The sequence below is a fragment of the Erpetoichthys calabaricus genome, chromosome 9, assembly GCF_900747795.2.
Source record: "Erpetoichthys calabaricus chromosome 9, fErpCal1.3, whole genome shotgun sequence".
Classification (NCBI taxonomy): Eukaryota; Metazoa; Chordata; class Cladistia; order Polypteriformes; family Polypteridae; genus Erpetoichthys; species Erpetoichthys calabaricus.
This window is the reverse complement of record NC_041402.2, coordinates 49642790-49666928: the sequence shown is the minus strand read 5'-3', so window position 1 is coordinate 49666928 and position 24139 is coordinate 49642790. Positions and strand designations below refer to the sequence as shown.

Below are 24139 nucleotides of genomic sequence, written 5' to 3'. Positions count from 1 at the left end.
TTTCTATAAACTCAATTTAAACTTACTGTTTACACCGTGCTTTGAAGATGCATAGTATGCGACACGTGTTTCGCCGTAATTGTGGGCTCATTAGGAGTACACAGTCACTGCACTCCCTTACTGGAATCGATCCTCGGACGTAGAGGCGAAGCCCCTAACGTTGTGCTACGGCGTGTGGTTCGTTCATTTGACAGCATGTAGATCGGGGTAATTACATTGCAGGCATTCGTAGTCTGATTCACAATCTGATTGTATGGGTGGTTACCTACCAGGTAACGCTTGTGGTTGGTGAGCAAGTCGGCTAACTTCTGCCACGGTGCCCTCTTTCAGTTGCGAGAAGCAGATCATACAATGGTTGAAATAGTTTAATATATATAGCAAAATCACCGCGCTTCGCAGGGGCGAATATGGTATTGCAAACGGCAGCGTTTCTATAAACTTAATTTGAAGTTACGGTTTATACCGTGCTTTGTTTCATATTCTTTTCCTACTTTATCAATTGTGTAATGTGTTTTTTGAACAGGTTTGATTCATGGAAGTGATCACTCCTGCTGCGTTCAGTCACTTCACGTGAGCCGCTCTCTTGTGTGATGTTGCGATGTCCACGGGTTTATTTAATGTTAGCTAAGACCCGGCAGATAAAAGTTTCTCGCTACAGCAATTTTAACTCTGTTACAAAGTGATGCAAACTCTCGTTTATACCTCGTGTCTTCTCATTAAACTTGTATCTCGCGAATATGGCATTGCAAACGGCAGCGGGAGCGTTTCTATAAAGTTAATTTAAGGTTAGGTTTATACCGTGCTTTTTTATACCTCGTGTCTTCTCATTAAACTTGTATCTCGCGAATATGGTATTGCAAACGGCAGCGGGAGCGTTTCTATAAAGTAAATTTAGACTTACGGTTTACACCGTGCTTTTTTATACCTCGTGTCTTATGAAGATGCTTGTATGCGTCACTCACTCGCTTCTTATTGTTTCGCTGCCTTGTCAATTGTGTAATGAGTGTTTTCTTCAGCGCTCTTTGGGGCTCCTCCTTCTTTTCTACGTACTGAGTTCACAGTCAGTTCACGTGATTACGTGGGAGGCGTGATGACGCGACACGCAACTCAGTCTCCTACGGCCATCTTGCTGCCTTCCATTACAGTATATGGACAAAAAAGAGGTTCCAGTTATGACCATTACGCGTATAATTTTGAAATGAAACCTGCCTAACTTTTGTAAGTAAGCTGTAAGGAATGAGCCTGCCAAATTTCAGCCTTCCACCTACACGGGAAGTTGGACAATTAGTGATGAGTGAGTCAGTCAGTCAGTCAGTCAGTCAGTCAGTCAGTCAGTGAGGGCTTTGCCTTTTATTATTATAGATAATATATATATATATATATATATATATATATATATATATATATATATATATATAAAAAGACAGCAACACTTATAACAATGACAACACAATTACATTGACAATCATGTTACGTTATTTTTAAAATGTTTCCTTTTTTTTTCATAACCTCTTTAACACAGTACTTCTCTGCTGCGAAGCGCGGGTATTTTGCTAGTATATATATATATATATATATATATATATATACATATACACACATACATGCAGTTTCAATAACATAGAAATCAATATAAATATTAACATCATTATCATATGAGAATATGAAGTAATATATAAGAAGCACATTTTATATAAATATAAATTATTAAACAGTAAAATCTTCTTCTGTAATTTGCTACCGTGGCAATTTGTGTGTGTGTCCAGGATTTTAAATCACCTGTAGCTCACAAACCGTTTCACCTATTGACTTGAAATCTGGTACACATATAGTACGTCACGTCTACTATCCGCTTTATGGGTGATGATTGTATTACTCTTTTTATGTTTATTTTATTTTATTGTAGAATCAACTCGTATCTGCGCACACCAGGGCGGCCGTGGGCGGATGCGTATGGTGTATTCACTCCATGTTATCGTGCATTGCGCTGTCACTGGTATTTTGATAAAAGAATTTGAACAACATATAAGAAGCGTATAAATTATTAAACAGTAAAACATTAACATTTAAGAAGTAAAGTTAGATTAAGTACTACTGCAGTGCCCTCGGGTATACCTCATTTTTTGTTTGTCCATTACATGCTTAAATGTATACATTTTTTGGCGTACCTACCCGAGAACACGCGACATATAACCGAGCGTGGGAGAAGCATGGATTTTAAACACGCGTTGAGTTCATCTGCTGGTCTCCCTCGTGGAATAACTGGTAATGTTTGAATAAAATCTACAGCGAGTAAAACGACATTACCTCCTTTTTTTTTTTTTACGATCTCTGAGATGTTGCTTTTTTCGGTTCAAGGCTTCATAAGCTCTTTTATGTTGTATGGTGTAATTATCCAAAACCATCATCTTTGAATGTTGCAAGACTTTCGCCTTGTATGTAGATCGGGGTAATTACATTCATTGCATTCCTAGTCTGAATCACAATCTGATTGTATGGGTGGTTACCTGGCACTGTAGGGTTGCCACCCGTCCTTTAAAATACGGAATCGTGCCGCATTTGAGAATGAAATTGCGCGTCCCGTTTTGAATCAATACTGGACGGGATTTGTCCCGTATTTTTTTTATCATTTTTTTTAAAGCAGCGTCTCATGCAAATCATCCCACACGCATTTTATGAAGATGCCTCCTTTCCTACTTTTGATTGGGTAATACTTGATGTCATCGTTAGTTTGATTGGTCTTTGTAACTGTCCAGTGAGGAGGGCGTGTCTTTTAAGTAGAGTGTGGAAAGTGTTGGCACTGAGATGTGGCGTCAGCGCCAGAGTTGAAGCCCCTAATGTTGCGGTCAGCAAGTCGGCTAACATCCGCCATGTGCCGTCTTTCAGTTGCGAGAAGCAGATCATAGAATGGTTGAAACTGTTGCCCCTAACGTTGCGCCACGGCGTGTGGTTCGTTTATACCTCGTGTCTTCTCATTAAACTTTTATCTGGCGAATATGTTATTGCAATCCGCAGGGGGAGCGTTTCAATAAACTTAATTTAAAGTTACGTTTTACACCGTGCTTTGTTTCCCTTATGAACATGCTTGAATGCTTCACTCGCTCCCTTCTCAATTGTTTAATTAATTTTTTGCTCTTCGCTGTTTGCGGCTCTTACGTCATTTCCCCCTACTTCGTTCTTTTATCTCGCGAATATGTTATTGCAATCCTTAACGGGAGCGCTTCATTAAACTGATTGAAAATAGTTTAGCATTTACCTTTTTAGTAAAAGGCGAGCTTTTAAGCCTGAGAAATCACCCCGTAAATGCACACGTTTAATTGCACATGTGTTAATATGTATGGTTACACAGTATTAAAAGACAGTGAACAACGTCAGTTACCTTTGTTCCCGCGTTTGATAAAAGGCGAGCTTTTAAGCCTGAGAAATCACCCCGTAAATGCACACGTTTAATTGCACGTGTTAATATGTATGCTTACACAGTATTAAAAGACAGTCAAAAATTAACGTCATTTACCTTCGTTCCCCGCGTTTGACTCGTGCTGTAAATCTCTTCCTTGTTTTTAGTTCACGTCATTACGTAGGAGGCGTGATGACGCGATACGTGACTCCGCCTCCTCCATTACAGTGTATGGACAAAAAATATGTTCCAGTTATGACCATTACGCGTATAATTTCGAAATGAAACCTGCCTAACTTTTGTAAGTAAGCTGTAAGGAATGAGCCTGCCAAATTTCAGCCTTCCACCTACACGGGAAGTTGTAGAATTAGTGATGAGTGAGTCAGTCAGTCAGTGAGTGAGTCAGTCAGTGAGGGCTTTGCCTTTTATTATTATAGATATTAACTTTACTGTTTCTTACTTGCGTAGAAGTACCTGTTGTTCCCAACATTACTGTTTAGATTTGTTGTTTTCAAGACCCTACATTCAAAGACACTACTTGCTAAATTATAACTTTTACCTAAAACACTCTTTGTACAGAAACACGTTCAAACATTTCTGCAAAATTTACTCTTAGCAACTCAGATATGCACTCCAATTTTCTTACTAAAAGAGCAAAATTTTAAAGTACCCAGAGACATACGCACTGCTTACTTTCATAATCTTAAATACCTTTATCATGCCTCATCTTAAAATGTTTATTTAAGATGAAACCATTCAACTCCTTTAATCATTCCTCTAAGGTCATACCTTGCAGTTCTGTAATAAATACTGCAGCTGTTCACTGAACTTTTTCTAGCACTGTTGTCCTTTTTGTAATAAGATAGCTGAAACTGCACCCAAAGCATACTGTATAGCTTATGCATACATTACCTTTCCTCAGGGTTGGGACCATTCATGAATTGAAATGCATGTTAAATTCCAATTCAATTCCTACAATTGGGAAGAATTGCATACAGCTGAAGGGGAAAAGAATTGGAATGTCACGAAATAGAACTGAATTCAAATAAATTCTCTGAAATTCTACTTTCTATGATAATTTGACTTGATTTTCTAAATAGTCTACAGTACATTAAATATTATAAATCAGATAAATCACTAACATATAAAAGAAAAACAATAGTAACGTATGTTTTGTACATTATGCATATTAATATTATATATATATATATATATATATATATATATATATATATATATATATATATATATGATTGTGATTCAGACTACGAATGTCATGAATGTAATTACCCCGATCTACAATCTGTTAAATAAACGAACCACACGCCGTGGAGCAATGTAAAGAGGCTTCGCCTCTGATGCTGATGTCCGAGGTTCGATCCCCGAGAGGGGGTGCAGTGAGTGTACGCCTGAGGAGCCCAGAATTAGGGCGAAACACGTGTCACATACTCTTTGCATTATTTGACAGTAAACTATGCAATATATCTCACACACACACACACACACAGTATATATATGTGTGTGTGTATGTTTGTGTATATATACAGTGGAACGTCTCTGAACACGTACAAATCAGGTTACGACCAAAAAGTTTGCCAAACTTTTGCATGTGTTCACGACCACATACTCGGTTGACGAACAAGCCAGTTTCCCTTCCGGTTTGTACGCGCCGATGATTTTCGCACGTGTTGCATTGTTCTCGGTCAGACATGCATGCTTGCACGTGCATGCGTGCTTTCGCTGTGAACTCTTTGTGCTCTATTTCGTTTCCCTTCCGGTTCGTACGCGCTGATAAAGTTCCTCACGTGTTCAGTCTCTCCCTGTGCATTGTTCTCGGTCAGACGTGCGTGCTTTCGCTGTGTACTCTTTGTGCTCTACAATATTTTGTGTGCTTTTGCATTAATTTTGCAGTAACCATGGCTTCTAAGCAAGTGAAGAGTGGTGAGAAGAAAAGGTCAAAGAAAATTGAAATCGAATTAAAGAAAGAAATTATTGAAAAGTATGAGCGTGGCGTTCGTTTTAGTGATCTTGCCGCCGAGTTCAAGAAGTCAAAATCTACAATTTCAACTATTCTAAAGCAGAAAGAGGCCATTAAAGCAGCTGATGTTGCAAAAGCAGTTACAGTGTTAACCAAGCAGAGGCCTCAAGTGCTGGAAGAGGTAGAAAAACTGTTGCTAGTGTGGTTGAACGAGAAGCAACTTGCAGGGGATAGCGTAAGTGAGGCAATGTTAAGCGAGAAAGCCAGGAAGATTCATGGCGATTTGCTGCAAAACTATCCTACAGGTGGCTAGTTCTTCCTCCTCACTTCCTTCATGCCAGAACTCGACTCATGCAAGGTTAGTTTACTTGGTTGTTTATGGTTAGTTTAGTGCTTAAAACTCATTAAAAATGTGTTTACAGCGATCGGTTCATAACGTGATTTGTTGCAATGTTAGTTTTCTTGATGGTTTATTAAATTACGGATTTTTCAAATGTTCATTTTTTTTTTCCCTGTGCTGTGCTTAAAACTCATTAAAAAAAGTGTTTACAGCCAGCGGTTCGTAAGGCTATAGCGTGAACTCTTGCAATGTTAGTTTTCTCTGTTGTTCAAGGTTTTCTCAGTGTTATTCAATGTTTTTACATTTAGTTTACTATTATGCTGTGCATTCTATGGTATAATTAACTATATTTGTGCTTAAAAATCTCCAAAAAATATATATTTACATACAGTTCGTACGATCTGGAACGGATTAATTGTATTTACATACAATCTTATGGGGGAAATTACTTCAGGTCATAACCAAATCGGGTTACGACCAGAGTTTTGGAACAAATTATGGCCGTGATCTGAGGTTCCACTATAATATACAGTGGTGTGAAAAACTATTTGCCCCCTTCCTGATTTTTTATTCTTTTGCATGTTTGTCACACAAAATGTTTCTGATCATCAAACACATTTAACCATTAGTCAAATATAACACAAGTAAACACAAAATGCAGTTTGTAAATGGTGGTTTTTATTATTTAGGGAGAAAAAAAAATCCAAACCTACATGGCCCTGTGTGAAAAAGTAATTGCCCCCTGAACCTAATAACTGGTTGGGCCACCCTTAGCAGCAATAACTGCAATCAAGCGTTTGCGATAACTTGCAATGAGTCTTTTACAGCGCTCTGGAGGAATTTTGGCCCACTCATCTTTGCAAAATTGTTGTAATTCAGCTTTATTTGAGGGTTTTCTAGCATGAACCGCCTTTTTAAGGTCATGCCATAGCATCTCAATTGGATTCAGGTCAGGACTTTGACTAGGCCACTCCAAAGTCTTCATTTTGTTTTTCTTCAACCATTCAGAGGTGGATTTGCTGGTGTGTTTTGGGTCATTGCCCTGTTGCAGCACCCAAGATCGCTTCAGCTTGAGTTGACGAACAGATGGCCGGACATTCTCCTTCAGGATTTTTTGGTAGACAGTAGAATTCATGGTTCCATCTATCACAGCAAGCCTTCCAGGTCCTGAAGCAGCAAAACAACCCCAGACCATCACACTACCACCACCATATTTTACTGTTGGTATGATGTTCTTTTTCTGAAATGCTGTGTTCCTTTTACGCCAGATGTAACGGGACATTTGCCTTCCAAAAAGTTCAACTTTTGACTCATCAGTCCACAAGGTATTTTCCCAAAAGTCCTGGCAATCATTGAGATGTTTCTTAGCAAAATTGAGACGAGCCCTAATGTTCTTTTTGCTTAACAGTGGTTTGCGTCTTGGAAATCTGCCATGCAGGCCGTTTTTGCCCAGTCTCTTTCTTATGGTGGAGTCGTGAACACTGACCTTAATTGAGGCAAGTGAGGCCTGCAGTTCTTTAGACGTTGTCCTGGGGTCTTTTGTGACCTCTCGGATGAGTCGTCTCTGCGCTCTTGGGGTAATTTTGGTCGGCCGGCCACTCCTGGGAAGGTTCACCACTGTTCCATGTTTTTGCCATTTGTGGATAATGGCTCTCACTGTGGTTCGCTGGAGTCCCAAAGCTTTAGAAATGGTTTTATAACTTTTACCAGACTGATAGAGCTCAGTTACTTCTGTTCTCATTTGTTCCTGAATTTCTTTGGATCTTGGCATGATGTCTAGCTTTTGAGGTGCTTTTGGTCTACTTCTCTGTGTCAGGCAGCTCCTATTTAAGTGATTTCTTGATTGAAACAGGTGTGGCAGTAATCAGGCCTGGGGGTGGCTACGGAAATTGAACTCAGGTGTGATACACCACAGTTAGGTTATTTTTTAACAAGGGGGCAATTACTTTTTCACACAGGGCCATGTAGGTTTGGATTTTTTTTCTCCCTAAATAATAAAAACCATCATTTAAAAACTGCATTTTGTGTTTACTTGTGTTATATTTGACTAATGGTTAAATGTGTTTGATGATCAGAAACATTTTGTGTGACAAACATGCAAAAGAATAAGAAATCAGGAAGGGGGCAAATAGTTTTTCACACCACTGTATATATATATATATATATATATATATATATATACATACACACACACACACACACATACATACATTCATATACATACACATATACATACAAACACACACACACACATTTTTTATATTATACAGTATATTATATATATATATATATATATATATATATATATATATACACACACACACATATATACATATATACATATATATATATATATATATATATATATATATATATATATATATATATATATATATATATATATAATTGTATCATGTGGTAGCATTTATCACATTGGACCGGTAATCATGGTATTAACAGTATATTCATTTACTGATGGCCAGTGTCACTCATCATTTAGCAATTGTTAATGTACAGTTCTGTTTTATTTATTTAAATTTCATCCACTATTTTTCATACATTACTTGGTATTTGTAAGGCACCATAAATAAAGTTCTCATCTATGTCCCTACATTTAACCCCAAATAAATGCTCCGAAACAACAAAAAATGGAATTCGGCAGAATTTCACTTAATTGAATTCCACTTCCTGAAACTCCAATTCAATTCCATTTCAGTTTCCTTATCTGAATAGGAATTGTTGAGTTCAATCCTAAAATGACTCCAACCCTGCCTCTCTTGACCTTTGGAAAACAAAGAAAAAAAAGAAGAGAATATAATTTGCTGTGTGCATTTGATGCATCTCTGATGATTCTTGCTAAAAAAGTAAAAGGGAGACTACATATAAACTAATCAGAATAGGAAGCTAGTACAGAGACCTCAGTCAAAGACTGCAAGGTCTTGGTTCACTCACCTAACCCTACAAGTATGTCACAAATATAAACAAAATGGCACGAAAACAAATCATAAGAACTCAAACATTGTTTATACTCTTGTGTATATACAGTATATTATTGTCAACTGTTCTAAGGAAGCATGCAAGCTAGAATGTCACTGTATTATTCACACGACAATAAATTGGACTTGAAGTAATGCCATCCAGTTTGTAATTCATTTTTAATGTGAGGAATATGTAATTGTTTGTAATCTCCAGCTTGCTTTAAGTTTTCCCAAGATATTTTTGCTGGTAGCCCAATAAATATATTAACGTATATGAAAATGTCAATTTGTATAGAAATTGATTTGATATAATCTTCATCAGCTAGCATAACAGGTGGAGTCAGGAAGTGAGGGTTATATTAGTGAAGTTGAATAACATGAGTTCCAGAATAAGAACAAAAGATTTCAGCTTAACAATGCCATCACAGCTGCAAGATTTGACAAGAATAGTAGGCTATTAGCAAAAAAAAAGCTATCAATTCATAAGTGAGCTGCAAAGTATAAGAAAGATGTTCTCCTGACAATGGATGGAGAAATCCCAATGGCTCTGACAGGTTTTAATTGCTGATAACATGGGAAGACACCAAGTAAGTTTTAAGTATTGTAGTTGCAGTTATTCCTGACCTGTCTAAAGCAGAGTTTTATACACAAATAAAATGCTCTACCATTAAAAACCAACAAAAATTCATATTTGGAAATTAATTTTACTACAAATTCATTATTAAGCATAATTACATTTTGAGAAAATTTTTGTATTTTGTATTAAACTCAATGTTTAGACCATTTTTCTTCCCATTTCTCCACTAATTCCTGCATGTCTGTTAGTCACATGTACTATGATGTCAAGTCTCTTACTGGGAACCTTGCTGAAAGCATTTTAAAGTCAAATCATATACTGTATATCCTAAATCCCATGAGAACTTAATGCTTTTATTGTCTACTCAATGCTCTACCACAGTTTTTCCTCTCTAATCCCATATTGGTGGACTGCTAGCATGACATGTTGGAAAGTTGATTCTCATTTTTATCTTTTATAAGGGCTTTCAACAACTTTCCTATAAGGTACATTAAAAGTAAAATGATCTACAAGTTTTCATGTTGCTGTCAAAATGTGCTACCTGCTCTTACAAAACATAGTGCATGCTCATAAATTAAAATGTTTTAAAAAATGTGTTGTGCTCGCTTATAAACCTTTGGCAGCTGTGCAGCACAAGAACACTTACAACAATCACAAGACTACAAAACATCCGATAAATATATTGCTTTTGTTCAACATGAGCCACTTATACTTAAAAAGTGCTATGTGCATTTGCAAAGCATGCCGCGTTCACACACAGACTTTTGGCAGTAATGTAACTCCAGACTGCAATAAATTTAGTTTTTATTTGTCTAGCTTCTCAAAGTAAAACAGGGCTTGTTTAGTTTAATAAGTTTATTCAGTGAGCAAGGGTGTTGTACCGTGTTAGCCATTATGAGTGTAGAGAAAAGCCAAGCAAAATGACACCTTACATCTTGCCTGAAGAAGGGGCCTGAGTTGCTTCGAAAGCTTGCATATTGTAATCTTTTTAGTTAGCCAATAAAAGGTGTCATTTTGCTTGGCTTTTCTCTTCAGTGAGCAAAATATTTAAATAACGGTCATCGCATTAGAATAATCAAAAAGGATAAATGTTCAGCTTAGGATAAAAGTAGCAAGTGTGTAAAGGTTACTTGTCATTCTAAATGCCTCCAACATAATTTGTTAAAAAAAAAACAAAAAACAAAAAACAAAAAAAAACACACACAACTATCCAGCAGAATACAAGTTGACAGGAAAGTTGCCAACAGACGGCAGCCTCAATTGGCTGTATGTTCAATTATCACAAACAATTTTCAGTTTCTCCAAATGGCTGTATTTTCAACCAGAGATGAAAGTAAGTCTCATTTGTAGTTGTAAAAGAGAATATTCACCCATTAATTTTACCGTAACAGTAATGCCAGTCAAAGACTTTGTTATTTTTGGCTTCTGAAAAGTAACAGATATAGATTTTCAAGCTTCTGCATTGACTTTCACTATATATAATAGCTGACATTTATTGCTTTTTCTAGATATTTTGAAAGATTTGTGATTCTGCAAAAGATGTGCTGTAAATAGAATACACATCTACTATAGAATAATCTGAAATAAGAAAGACAAATCAGCTCCTGAGTAAAAAACTACTGAAAACAAACTCAGAGTACTTTTTAAAATCGTTAAAACATAATATGAAGAAAGTAGCTTGTTATTATTACTCAAAAGTAAGTAGCATTAGTAGTAGTGAATAACAGAATAATGCCCAGACATTCTACAGCAGTATTAAAAAAAGCTTCCAACATCTGCAAACACTTTAAAAACATCCACTTAGGGTTCTGTGGAAATAACTTATTTACAGAACCAAAATGACCATTGCTACTCATCTCAATGGAATTTTCCTGACTAAGTGCTTTTTATTTCAGTAAAACCCTTATATATAAATATTCCTTTACATCTATTTTTTCCTCTAAGCAGCTCAATCATTCGCATATTTTGAAGAAAATATTTGTGTCTATATTTAGAAATTGCTTGTACACTTAATATTTTAGTTTGCTACTGGAACAGCATGTCAAGCACAAAAGCATCATAAGCAAAAATAACTTAGTCATGCTTGAAAGATTGTAAAACCATTGCTCAAGCTTACTTTTTTTAAGTTCAAAATTCATATTGAATAATGTTTCTCCTCTTAAATGAAACAAAGCACAATCATTCACCAATCTGAATGTTTTAAAAGAAACTATAAAAAGTAGCAAAACAATACAAAAAGTATACAAAAATTGTGCAGATTCAAAAATAAGAGAACCCTTAGTTCTATGACTTAGCATGTCTGCATAATGATGTCCGCATAATGACTTGCTGTGACTGTGACAACCAAGTTAGAATCTTTCTTTCATTTTAATTTTCTTGCTTTATAGTCATTCTGCCGGGTGTTCAGACCAAAGTGTTTGTGTGTATTTATTTATTTAGTTAGTTAGTTATTTGCTTATGTACCTATTAATGTGTTTATTTATTTAAAGAGTTTCTCTAAAAAGCCAAATTTCCCCCGGGGACAAATAAAATAAAATTCTATCTGCATCAAAGCAATATATAGTATCTTAGTCAAGTGGGCCAATGACAGGACTAACTAATTAACTGAGCCAACAAATAAAACTGACTATATGAAATAATGATTAAGGAGGATCAAACATAAATAACTACAAGAAGATTGGTTAGTTAGTCATCCTACCAGTCTAAAATCATGCCTCAAAACTAAAGAAACATCAGAAGAATGGACAAAAAAGGTAGTGTATATTTAAAAAACTGGACAAGGTTATAAAGCCATTTATAAAAACAAATCCACTATTAGGCAAACAGTATAGAAGTGAAGGAAGTTTTCAAAAATGACAACCTGCCAAAAAGTCTGCATCTTCATTAAATTTCACCTAGGTCATAAAGAGAATAATAAAAGGTAAAGAATAAACCCTAAAACAGCATCCTGAGATATACAAGCCCCCACTACTACAGCTGTGGCACAAAGATCAACAAGAAGAAAAACTTTGAACAGAAATGCCATCCATGGAAGGGTCGCCATGAAGAAGCCTCCTCTGTCAAAAAAGAACAAAGCTGCCCATCTGAAATTTGCCAGAAACCATGCAGACAAGCCTAAAGAGTTTTGGAAATCTGTTCTCTGGACAGATGAGTACAAACTGAACTATTCCAGCACATCATGACGGCCCATGTTTAACAATGAACTATTACAGCCCACTATCAAAAAAACCTATGGTGGAAGAAGTATGGTGGAGGGTGAGTCCTCATACTAGGATGGTTTTATTCTGTTGGCCCTGGGTAACATGACGTTTCCAAGGGAATTATGAATCTGGGGATATTACAAGGAATTCTCGAGAAGAATATCAGAGCATCAGTCTGAAATCTCAGGATGGGCTAAAGTGAATGTTTAACAAGACTGCAATCCTACGTATTCAACTAAGTCCACTAGAGAATCATTTGGGAGGAAACTGTTCAATGTCCTGAAATAGCCAGGCCAAAACCTAGACCTGAACCTTACTGATATGCTGTAGTAAGACCTAAACAGCACTGCTCATGCAAAATAAAGCTCAAAGGTTTAGAATTTTTTTTGTAGAGTTGGAAAAATCCTTCTAGCAACATGTTACAGGCTGGAATTTGATTAAATTGGAGACAATTATGTTAAGATATGGCTGCTAAATGAAGGTCTTAAATTATTACTGAAAAGGGTTCATTTACTTTTGCATACAATTTGTGGTTTGTTAAATATCAGTCTAATAATCTACAGTATATGTTCAAATCCATTTTTATGTGCATGAAATATTTATTTATTCTAGATCTTCATTAATATCTCCAAAATACCTAAAATAATGACCACCTTAAAGGGTTCACACATTTCAAACATTACTGTATGTCATGGCAACAAGAGTATGTGGATACTTAATGCAATAAACTGCATGTAAAGTTACCTTTATGATATGGCCCAGTGCAGAGCAGTATTCCCCTAGAAACTGGAGTGTATTGAATAATTCACATACATAAGCCTTGCAAATGTATATTCATGCAGACTCAGCATAAACACTAATACAAATTTTTCATTAGACATGGAAAGTCAGCTAACACTTTTGCTTTTCGACTATAATTTATTTAATTATGCCTTTATAAGCCAGTGGCTTATTTTAGCAATTTAACCCAGCCACAGGAGATGCACAGACCAGTTTGTTTCTTCGTGCCAGTCAAGCTGGGTAAATGGGGAGGGTTACATCAGGAAGGGCATCCGGTGTAAAATTTTGCCAGATCAGTATGTGGACAACAATACAGATGTCCATACCAAATCGGTCGAGGCCCGGGTTAACAACTCTTAGCCTCAGGGTGCTGGGGGAAATTGACCTCCTGTTAGCTGAAGAATGACAAGAACAGGGAAGAGACATGTCCGGAAGCAGGAGGAGAAGAGGAGGAAGGTGAAGAGAGCAGAACGGAGGGTGGGAACTTAGAATATTGGCAGTATGACTGGTAAGGGGAGAGTGTTAGCTGATGTGATGGAGAGAAGGAAAATTAATATATTGTGCATGCAAGAAACTAAATGGAAGAGAAGTAAGGCCAGGTGGGTTCAAATTGCTGATGCACATAGGTAGATTATATACTATGCAGAAGAGTCAAAACTGAAGGGGACTGAAGACTGCAAAGTGGTGTCAGGGGAAAGTGTAGTTAGGCAGCATATGATGATGGTCTGTAGAAGGACAATGGAGATCAAGAAGAGGAGGAAAGTGAGGGCAGAGCCAAGGATTAAATGGTGGAAGCTGATAAAGGAAGATTGCAAGGTTGAATTCAGGGAGGAGGCATTGGGTGGCAGTGAAGAGTTACCAGACAGCTGGGCAACTACAGCAGAAGTAGTAAGGGTGACAGCATGAAAAGTGCTTGGTGCGACATCTGGACTGAGGAAGGAGGAAAAGAAAACCTGGTGGTGGAAGGGTGAAGTACAGGAGAATTTACAGAGGAAGAGGTTGGCAAAGAAGATGAAGTAGGATAATCAGAGAGATGCAGAAAGTAGACAATACTCACAAGCGAGGAGAGGGTATTGAGCAGATGGAAAGAGTACTTTGAGAGGCTGATGAATGAAGAGAATGAGAGAGAGAGAAGGTTGGATGATGTGTCGATAGTGAATCAGGAAGTGCAACAGTTTAGCAAGGAGGAAGTAAGGACAGCTATGAAGAGGATGAAGAATGGAAAAGCCGTTGGTCCAGATGACATACCTGTGGAAGCATGGAGGTGTTTTAGGAGAGATGGCAGAGAAGTTTTTAATTAGATTGTTTAATGGAATCTTAGAAAGTGAGAGAATGCTTGAAGAGTGGAGAAGAAGTGTGCTGGTACCGATTTTTAAGAATAAGGGGATGTGCAGAGCTTTAGTAACTATATGGGGATAAAATTGATGAGCCACAGCATGAGGTTATGGGAAAGAATAGTGGAAGCTCGGATAAGAAGGGAGGTGATGATTAGTGAGCAGCAATATGGTTTCATGCCAGGAAAGAGCACCACAGATGTGATGGTTGCTCTGAGGGTGTTGGTGGAGAAGTACAGAGAAGGCCACAGGGAGTTGCATTGTGTCTTTGTGGACCTAAAGAAAGCATATGACAGGGTGCCTCGAGAGGAGTTGTGGTATTGTATGAGGAAGTCAGGAGTGGAAGAAAAGTACATAAGAGCTGTATAGGATATGTACAAGGGAAGTGTGACAGTGGTGAGGTCTGCACTAGGAGTGATGGATGCATTCAACATGGAGGTGGGATTACATCAGGGGTCGTCTCTGAACCCTTTCTTATCTGCAATGGTGATGGACAGGTTGACAAACAAGATTAGACAGGAATCCCCATGGACTATGATGTTTGCTGATGACACTGTGATCTGTAGAGAGAGTAGGGAGCAGGTTGAAGAGACCCTGGAATGGTGAAGATACAGTAATCCCTCGCTATATCGCGCTTCGACTTTCGCGGCTTCACTCTATCACGGATTTTATATGTAAGCATATCTAAATATATAACGCGGATTTTTCGCTGCTTCGCGGGTTTCTGCGGACAATGGGTCTTTTTACTTCTGGTACTTGCTTCCTCAGTTGGTTTGCCCAGTTGATTTCATACAAGAGATGCTATTGGCAGATGGCTGAGAAGCTACCCAATCAGAGCATGCAGTTAAGTTCCTGTGTGCTGCTGATTGGCTCAGCAACGGAGTGCTATATTAACCAGGAAGTCTCATCTCACTCATTCAGCATTAATGTGCTCCTGATACTGCTTCAGGGGCCGTGTCCAAGTGCCAGCAGAAGATGCAAATGATTGCAGAAAAGGTAAAAGTTTTGGATATGTTGAAGGAAGGGAACAGCTACACCGCTGCAGGACACCAATACGGCATCAATGAGTCCACGATTCTTTTTATTTAAAAAGGAGGAAGAGCATATAAGATCTACGGCCGCAGTGTCCTTTAACCAGGGTGCAAAACGAGTTGCAAGTGGACGTGATAAGGCAGTAGTCTGGATGGAATCTGCTTTAGGGATTTGGATTGAAGAGTGCTGGAAGAAGAGCAAGGGTGGTGCTACACAGTTGCCTGAAGAGGCTCCTTTAGAAGAGCTGTAACACTATCCTTTGTTGTGCAGTAAAATTAAACTCATCGTTATCAGACAAGTCGTCGTGTCATTGTTGGTGACTAACCATAATTAATTATCTACGTACAGTACTTATTACATGTACATAGTTTAGTGTCACTGTACACACATTTTACTGTATACAATTTTTCTTGCATTGTACGTATTTATTGCTGGTGGCCTGTCTGTCGTAATGGCTGTAACATATGTGATATCGGAGACGTTCGATATCTTTAAAATAATATTTAGGTTTTACTGTATATAAACTGTGTTTACATACATAATTTTAACGAATCTTACCTAATATCTAAGAGAATACAAAGGGTTTATGCTGTATAATTGTGCGGGAAATGTTTATAATAGTGTGGGAGAGTTAATAAGGGCTTAAAATATATAAAAATAACCATATGAACATATGGTTTCTACTTCGCGGATTTTCACCTTTCGCGTGGGGTTCTGGAACGCAACCCCCGCGATGGAGGAGGGATTACTGTATGCTCTAGAGAGGAGAGGAATGAAGGTCAGTAGGAATGTGTAAATGAGAGGGAAATCAGTGGAATGGTAAGGATGCAAGGAGTAGAGTTGAGGAAGATGAATGAGTGTAAATACTTGGGATCAACAGTACAGAGTAATGGGGATTGTGTAAGAGAGGTTAAAAAGAGAGTGCAGGCAGGATGAAATGGGTGGAGAAAAGTGTCAGGAGTAATTTGTGACAGACGGGTATCAGCAAGAGTGAAAGGGAAGGTCTACAGGACAGTAGTGAGACCAGCTATGTTATATGGGTTGGAGACGGTGGCACTGACCAGAAAACAGGAGACAGAGCTGGAGGTGGCAGAGTTAAAGATGCCAAGATTTGCACTGGGTGTGACAAGGATGGATAGGATTTAAAAAAAGTACATTAGAGGGTCAGCTCAGGTTGGACAGTTTGGAGAAAGTCAGAGAGGCGAGATTGTGTTGGTTTGGACATATGCAGAGGAGAGATGCTGGGTATATTGGGAAAAGGATGTGAAGGATAGAGCTCCCGGGCAAGAGGAAAAGAAGAAGGCCTAAGAGAAGTTTTATGGATGTGGTGAGAGAGGACATGCAGGTGATGGGTGTAACAGAACAAGACGCAGAGGACAGGAAGATATGGAAAAAGATGATCCACTGTGGCAACCCCTAACAGGAGTAGCCAAAAGAAGAAGAAGCAGCCAAAAGAAGAAGAAGCAGAAGAAGAAGAAGAGCGTGTGAATAAAAAATATGAGAGCCACATACTACAAAAAATAAATAAATGCAGGGGTAGGCAAAAGTAGGTTTACAGTGTCTATGTAAAATATATATGAGATTGTACCTAAGTGCACTGTGCCATTATGACATTCTTTTTTTCAGTTTACCAAGTTAATAAAACTATTGAGTTAATAAAGTTATTGTAATACTTATAACCTGCATGCCTTTTCCATATGAACAACTGTAAACCTACTTTTACCCACCCCTGTATTTTACATACTACCTAGGCTTGTATTATTGGATTAGACTAAGTATGCTACTGTGTTATCTATTTGCATTCTGATTGCACTAAAGAAACAAAACTTGACAGCTTCTGTATCATATCCAAAACCACAGCTAAACACAAGGCTTATTAAGAATCAGTACTAAAAATATGAAAGAAAACAGCATTTAATTAAATATAGCACTATGCCCCAGTAATCTTAACACTATATGTAAAACCAGATTTGCTAAGTATTCTGGAAAAAGATTCTATCCAAATATAAAGTTTTACTAAGTTATAATAAACTCATCTAAGATGAAAAAAGAAATGAAAAAGCTTACTGTAAGGCTCCAGTTGATCTGTGGTAGTTTAGAGTTTAGGTTCAGGCTGAAGATTAGCAAAAGAATCCCTGTAACGACAAATGCACTACAGCTCACAAATTCAAAAAAGTATAGACTTCCACAAGGTGCACACTGCATAATGGTCTCTATGCAGATGAAAGCCATCATTGACAAAACCTGAAAAAAATATACAAAAAAACAACTTTTAGCACATAAAAAAACACCTTTTCTTCAGTTTGTGACATAGCACACATTATAGCCATGCTTACTTTACAATTTGAGAATGAATGTAAGTGAGCAATTGAGATGACAATATATTCCTCTGGAATGGAAAATAACAGCTGAAGTTTACATTTCAAGCTTCTGAAGAAAATCTGACATATGTGACCTATGGAATACATTTTAGATACAGTAGATTATATTATGCACATTTAAAGCTTTTAATCATTTTAAATTTATTTCAGTAAAACCTCAATTTAAAGGACAACAAACGTCTTAAGCTAAAAGAAAACAGCAATGTATAATTAAAAATTTAGAGCACTATTAAATGAATAATACATCCAAAAAAGTTTTTGTTATCTGTTACTTATCCTTATTCTCATGTTTTCATGGAGAATAGAGATAAAGTTTCTGATACAGTAGGCTTCAACAGTGCTCTAATGCTGAAGAAACACAAACTTTATCAAAACATCTAAAAAAAAAAAAGTTATTTGTGTCGTGTGTCATGACCACATATATGATGTGTCCAATCTTTTGCTCTGCCCCAAACCCATACTTTTGCTCATTTTGTGTTAAATACAATACTTCTGGAAAATCCTCTCATGAATGCAAGTGGAGTATGCTTAAACAAGAAGTAACTTTTTAACTGAAGACCTGCCACACGCCACCTCCCCTCATTCCCTGCCTAGCAACAGCATATGAACAGATACCCGACATGTAGATTATACCAAGAGAATAGAGATATTTGTGATATTTCACCACACATCACTTTCACAGAGTTCTGTAGCATTCTTTGCATGTACTGTTGCTTACATGAAAACCCCAGCAATGTTATATGCTACGCAAACAGAATGTGTATCCTTTCCTCAGTATGGAAATTGACAGTGTAATAAATATTATATTTATACTTGGAGTTCTGAATGTGTTTAGAAACGACTAAGTGCAAGGTGCTTGAAAACTACTATTTACTACCAAAATTAATGAAATGCTGGTGCTGTACTGTTTTAAAAATGGAGCTTTTCAGTACTTTTTCAGTAACAGCATACCATACACACCTAATATTTACAGTATTAAGTTGCCTTATTTAACAGTTGGCTATTTTGAAAAAGTAAAAGATACGTTTACTTACGGACTTGAAAATTTGACCCCAATTCACAATTTAGTTGTACATTACAAGTGAGAATGAAAATGACACTGTATAGAAATTATGCAGCTTGTTATTTTTTTTTATATTTGCACAATCAAAATGAAGCACAAGTTTAATTAGAAATTAATGATCTACATTTATGTGATAATCAGCATGTGGTAACAAACCATGCAATGCAATAGTGAACATTTTAACATTAGTATATTTTATCAATACACTGACAAATACAAAGATTTAATTTTAATCTGCATTTTAACCAAGATACAGTAATCCCTCCTCCATCGCGGGGGTTGCGTTCCAGAGCCACCCGCGAAATAAGAAAATCCGCGAAGTAGAAACCATATGTTTATATGGTTATTTTTATATTGTCATGCTTGGGTCACAGATTTGCGCAGAAACACAGGAGGTTGTAGAGAGACAGGAACGTTATTCAAACACTGCAAACAAACATTTGTCTCTTTTTCAAAAGTTTAAACTGTGCTCCATGACAAGACAGAGATGACAGTTCCGTCTCACAATTAAAAGAATGCAAACATATTTTCCTCTTCTAAGGAGTGCGCGTCAGGAGCAGAGTCTGTCAGAAAGACAGAGGAAAGCAAACAAATCAATAGGGCTGTTTGCTTTTAAGTATGCGAAGCACCGCGGCACAAAGCTGTTAAAGGCGGCAGCTCAAACCCCCTCCGTCAGGAGCACGAAGAGAGAGAGACAGAGTTTGTTTTTCAATCAAAAATCAATACGTGCCCTTCGAGCTTTTAAGTATGCGAAGCACCGTGCAGCATGTCCTTTCAGGAAGCAGCTGCACAAAAGATAGCAACGTGAAGATAATCTTTCAGCATTTTTAGACGAGCGTCCTTATCGTCTAGGTGTGCGAACAGCCCCCCTGCTCAATCCCCCTACGTCAGGATCAGAGAAACTCAGTGCAAGAGAGACAGAAAAGTAAGCCGGGTAGCTTCTCAGCCATCTGCCAATAGCGTCCCTTGTATGAAATCAACTGGGCAAACCAACTGAGGAAGCATGTACCAGAAATTAAAAGTCCCATTGTCCGCAGAAATCCGCGAACCAGCAAAAAATCCGCGATATATATTTAAATATGCTTACATATAAAATCCGCGATGGAGTGAAGCCGCGAAAGGCGAAGCGCGATATAGCAAGGGATTACTGTACATATTACATGATTAGACAAAGTTGTTGCAGATCTTCAACTGCCTTTTTTGTTTAGTGGACTTTCTAAGAACAACAAGTATTTTAAGTGTATCTACTATTATTATTATTTAACCAAATATTGCTGTACTCTGAGAAAAAGTTATAAGAAACGTTTTCTCAAGTATAACAATGCTTCAAAGATACTGAAATTATTGTTTGAAGAAATTCAATAATTATACAAATTTTATGGGTAATTTTTTATTAAAATGTTGTAACTATAGCTTTTTGTGAAAAAAGAACAGCCTATGAGAAATTTCTCATTATTGGCTTAAGTTGAGCATTAATATTAGCCTATTAGTACACAATTGTGTACTCAAGCAGCACTTAAAACCTAATGGCTCCTCACATAAGGAATTAGCCAGAGATTAGACAACTTACTGATGTTTATGCTATTCATTCTGAGCTGTTAAGATGCATATGAATTCTCCACTTCCACACAAAAAAAGTTACAAAAATGTAAGTTTAAAAGAAATGATGTAGGATATTTGGATGTTGTTCAGCTTTTAGGGTTTGTGATATACTATAAATACTGTTTTATACTGTTCTCACCTGCCATGCTACAGAATAAGTGCTGAAAAAAGACAGAAATCATGTGATTTAGCATATATCTAATAAATAACAGTTAATTAGAATAATACCTGTACTAATTAACTTTTAGAAGATTCATTGCATTCAGTGCATCTCAGAAACATGGATATTCAAATAGGACACGATTTATTGACTGGCAACTTGCAAGATTTCTTTATTTACATTTACTTACTTGGCTGATGCATGTATGCATACATGTATACATACACATTGAGACAAGTGAGTCCGTCCAGGTACCCTATAAAAAGGAGCCATCTCACTCCCTAAATTGGCCAAAGTCGGGAGGACAGGACAAAGCCTGAGGAGGGGTGGAGGGAGAAGGACTGGCGGCAAGAAGGGACTGAATGGTATTGGTGTGTTGTGCTTACTGGTATTTTGGGCACGTCAAATTGCAAATAAACGTGTGTAGTGTGGAAAAACTTGTCTCTGTGTCTGGAGCTATTTTTTCTTGCAATTGTGTACAATATAAGGGATGGACATCCAACTCTTTGTGCCTTCTCTCTCTTGTTTTACAGTGGTATAGTCAGCAGAATCACACTTCATGATGTCCGAGGAGCAGGACCTCAACACAATCCTCACAAGCCTCGCAACTGAATTGCAGCAGGTCAAGATGTAACTAACGGAATCGGAGGCAAGGATAGAAGCATGCTTGGCTCTCCAGCAAGACCAGCACCAGAACCCCTCTTAGGCGCTTGTCCCATTAACCGCTGAGAATGACATCCAGACGTACTTTTTGAAAGGATGGCAAATCGCAACCGGTGCAACATTCTGGCTCCATTCATAAAGGGCGAGATGCAACAGGCAGAGGAAGATGCCACCGACTATTATAAGCTCAGGGCCAAGGACCTCAAGAGGTTTGGCGTTTCCCTGGTCCAGCAGGCGAGGCAGTGGCGTGAATGGAGTTTCGACCCAGAGCGGTCAACACGCGCACAGGCGTTTGGGATCTGGGGCAAGACCGGGTGTTGGATAAAACCAGAAATAAACAAAACGCCCGGAAAACTGTCAAACAGCTCGCCTGCAACACTGTAATAAATTGCTTACCTGAGTTCCTCACCCAGTTGGTTGGGTGGCAGTCATATAAAATCACAGAGGCCCTCATTGAGGTTATCAGGAGGCACAGGGCAGCATCCAAGAACGAGTGGTCTGAATGTGCAGCGCATCAAGCCTGACAGGTGTGAGCTGCACCTTCAGACCCCAACAGACCCGCCTCCGAACCGAAGAGTCTGGTGCTTCCCCGCTGCTTCAAGTATGGGAAGTCCAGACACATTGTGATGGCTTGTCTGTTCCTGAGTGAGCCGATGGACTGTGGATGACCCTTGGAGAAAGGTACTATGTGCTTAGTAACCCCCTGCCTCTTTCCCATACAGTAGTGGCTATTGTTAAATTGCCTTATTTGACTCAGGCAGTAACATTTCAATTGTTGCTTGCAGACTTGTGTTGTCGCAACAATGGCTGAAGGAAAAGAGCAGTATAACCTGTATTCACGGGGAGACAATACAAACTCCTGCGTGATCAGTATCGGAGATAACCTCCAAAGCTTCCCAACGGTTATCATGCCTGAACCCCCTTACCTCATGATAGTGGGTCGAGGCTGGTTAAAAAGTGAAAGCGACAACCATACAGTCACTCAGGCAATGATAATAGGCCTTTACTATTGACGCTGAAAAGGCATCCCAGCTTGCCTCCACGGCTGACATGGCAGTCCAGTGTGACATAGTGTGCAACACACAGCTGACATCTTCAACAAGCAAGGAGTCTACATCGCAACCTGAAACCACCCCCCATGAGAGCAAACCCAATCCCATGACGACTTTACATTTTTAATTTTGGCAATCACCAGGCTCCTTTAAACAGGAGCAGTGGAATGAGGACTCCCTAAAAAATGCTATTAATGCAGTCGTCTCCGTAAATGGCCAAAGCATGCAGCATCCCATGCCACAAGGGCCGCACTTTGTAATCAACAACAATCTCTTCTATCGGGTAGTTCCACAAACCTTCTGGCGCGGGGGGGTGTGTGTCTGTGAGCGAGCGCAACCCACCTCTCTTAGGTGTCCATTTAGGAACCAAAAAACATTAGAGTGCATTAAGCTCCACATTACTGGCCTGGGATCATTGAGGAGGTCCGTCACTTTGTAGCTCATGCCCTGAGTGTCAACTATGACAGATTCCTAGAAAGAACCATGCTCCTCTTGTCCCCCTCCCTTAAAATAGATATTCCCTTTGAACGAAACGGGGTAGACCTTGTTGGACGCTAGAAAAACACAAAACTAGAGAAGAATCATTCAGGAAGGATAAGGAGAGAGTAATGGTCAGTGGCCACCACCACAAAACCATTCTCTTTTTAGCAGGTATCTTGCTGTTGCCTCTTCAGTGAATTTGTTGTCACATTCATTTGCAACTAAGCAGGTTGAAGTTGATTCACAATCACTTATGCTTCCTAACTTGACAAGATTGATATCCCTGAAATTTAACTGACTTGGTTGGTGTTAGACTATGATGATTAAGTGTTCCCTTAATTTTTAGCAGTATATATTACAACAACACAGTACTGCTTAAAAAACCTTTATAAAAGCAGAAAAGGACAAAGCACTGCAACAGGCGAAAAGAAAAATCTTTTTCAAAAAAAGGGTTGTTTTGCTTCTGGAGTAAATATTCAAAAAAGGCAACCATTATTCCATTTTGAAAAATAAACATAAGCCTTTTTTATATTGATTTTTTTCAAAGTACATGTATTTAGCAAAACTAATACAGCCACATATTGAGGAATGCCATCTCTTGTTTAATTCTAAGTCCAAAAATGCAAAGAAAAAATAAATATTTTAGACTATAATTGTTAATGCAGGACAGGCCTTGATTTGCCAAGTGTAAATGTAAACCAGAGACGGAACGCCCTGTTACTGCACAACAACTGCTACATTCCTAGGATAACTGTGCTTCCTTCAACAGTGATTAAAATGTCACAAATGGTACATCTGAAAACCATAAGAAAATTCTACCTTAGATTGCAACTTAGAAATTAAAACAAAAATTATCAGAAGGTAACAAAGTAATAATATATATATGTTTTATGGTTGAAATGATTACCATACTTTCTGTAATAAAATAGAAATGAGTTCAATCTACACAACCTAAAATTCTGTTACTTCATTAACAATCACAAATCACTATAACAGATTAAACTCCAAGAGAAAGGTATGAAACCATCAACTGTCTTAACAGCCATAGACTTCAATTTAACAAAAAACTCCCAAAATATGCTACTTTTTTCAGAAAGAGTGCAACACTATAAAGTAAACAGC

At 37.9% G+C, this 24139-nt stretch overlaps 1 protein-coding gene across 1 annotated transcript in view; it reads right to left on the bottom strand.

Moving 5' to 3' along the window:
- cmtm4 (CKLF-like MARVEL transmembrane domain containing 4) overlaps positions 1-24139 on the bottom strand; it is a 127762-nt gene that overhangs the window by 25678 nt on the left and 77945 nt on the right. Inside the window, exon 2 of the mRNA XM_028809628.2 lies at positions 17684-17860. Coding sequence (XP_028665461.1) covers positions 17684-17860 — 177 coding nt within the window. The remainder of the gene's footprint in view (positions 1-17683; positions 17861-24139) is intronic.